This window comes from Perkinsus marinus, assembly GCF_000006405.1.
Source record: "Perkinsus marinus ATCC 50983 genomic scaffold scf_1104296944082, whole genome shotgun sequence".
Classification (NCBI taxonomy): Eukaryota; Perkinsozoa; order Perkinsida; family Perkinsidae; genus Perkinsus; species Perkinsus marinus.
This window is the reverse complement of record NW_003211570.1, coordinates 1-1,681: the sequence shown is the minus strand read 5'-3', so window position 1 is coordinate 1,681 and position 1,681 is coordinate 1. Positions and strand designations below refer to the sequence as shown.

General features: G+C 44.5%; 2 protein-coding genes across 2 annotated transcripts; both read left to right on the top strand.

Moving 5' to 3' along the window:
• Positions 1-715: 715 nt before the first annotated feature.
• Pmar_PMAR011368 (hypothetical protein) lies at positions 716-1,204 on the top strand (the record flags this gene model as incomplete). The annotated part of the gene is made up of 3 exons (XM_002780788.1): positions 716-793; positions 833-927; positions 1,117-1,204. Coding segments are annotated over 3 exons (261 nt in total), but the record flags the coding sequence as incomplete, so codon positions are not given.
• A 320-nt stretch (positions 1,205-1,524) lies between these two features.
• On the top strand, positions 1,525-1,674 carry Pmar_PMAR011367 (hypothetical protein; the record flags this gene model as incomplete). The annotated part of the gene is made up of 1 exon (XM_002780787.1): positions 1,525-1,674. A coding segment is annotated over one exon (150 nt), but the record flags the coding sequence as incomplete, so codon positions are not given.
• Positions 1,675-1,681: the final 7 nt, after the last annotated feature.

Below are 1,681 nucleotides of genomic sequence, written 5' to 3'. Positions count from 1 at the left end.
TGTGCAGAAGCATATCTTGAGGAAGTGGCATAGCCGCCCCACTCGCTGGAACGGATCCTTCAACGCGTGCCCCCGTGAAAATTATTCTGCAGAAGCATATCTTCATTAAGCCGCCCCACTCGATGGTTCCTTCTATTGATTGACAATAGCGTTACGATCGATCAAAAGTGAAACGTCACTTAACGAGGCATTTATGGCGGTATTGATATAATTCAAGACTCTTGACTGTCGAAGTGTACGAAGGTTCTAAGTGATGAACTTGATGACTTAGTAGATACCTCAGTAATGGAGTCAAGTAGTAGTAGTCAGGAGTAGTAATGGAGCTTCAGTAACTCTTATGAAATCGGGAATAACCATAGCAACAATAGCGACTACAATACGTGAATTAGTTGAGAACATCAGTTAACGAAGCATCTATGACGGTATTGATATAATTCAAGACTCTTGACCGTTGAAGTATACGAAGGTTCTAGGTGATACCAAAATAGATACTACAGTACAGCCTCCCTAACTGTAAAAATACTGGGGGTAATTGAATACAGATCGGGTCCACTAGCTTGACGCTAGAGGATCTGAGAACACAGTTAGGGGCACTAGAAAACACATAACACAAGTTTGTGTCAATTATCTCTTCGTAAACGTCGTTAATAGTACAGGAACATACAGAAGGGCTCTTCGAGTTTGGCTTCCGGATAGACGTAGTTAGTTAGTCCCAATGAGCTGGCTGATGTTGGCAGCCGCTATAGTATCTTTGCTCATCACACAAACAGTGGTGATGAGGGAGTACACTTTGGTATCGTGTGTTAGAGACCATCACACTGTCATTGTTCAGTTGAACGAGTCCTTGGCAGCAGCCAATCGTGAGCTGTCTGCATTTTTGGCTGGCAGGGGGTTCCAAAGTGACGGAGAGGATCTGCAAGCATTGCGGTGAGCCGCCAGGACAGGGTTGGGCCTGATTGTACTGGTGTAATTTCCCAATACACAATAATTAGTAATAGCTACATAGCCTTGTCCCATAGCTAATGTATTGCTATCCACTCATCTGTATATAGCAACGCTTTCCTATCCATCGCATCCTACCCTAGTCGTTGAGTGGAATAGTGCTGGTTTTTTTAGGGGAGCCGTTGAGGATCAGCACAATACCAACGCTCAGCTTGAGAGGGAGTTAGAGCAGGTTAGAGGAATGCTTGAGGACGAAACTGAGGTGAGCTGAGCTCAATGTGGATTATATGATGGGTTATCACTTTATCTATGCCCTATCATCGTTTCAGCTCAAAAACCCGAAAAAATGATGAGAAACATCTATTTCCCGAAATCATATATAGATTTGTACCAGTTTTGATAGTAACATAATATAATATAATATAATATGATACCAAGGTAAAAATTGGCTTGTTACGCACATGTTGTTGACGATGAGGAAATTCTACCCCAAGTCATGTCTGAATGATTGCAATGCAGTGGGGAAACTCCCGAACTCAGCTGAGGGAACTAAACGTATATTCCAGTCCGGTGGTCGTTCAGCGTGCGGAGTCAATCGAGATTGAGCTGCAGACGGCGCAGGAAGAGTGCACGGTCATGCATGCGGAGGTGACGGCGAAGACGGCTACCATTGAGGAGCGAGAGACCAAGTTGGCCGAGATGAAAGGGGAGTTGGAAGGGCTACAGAACGAGGTAGCGG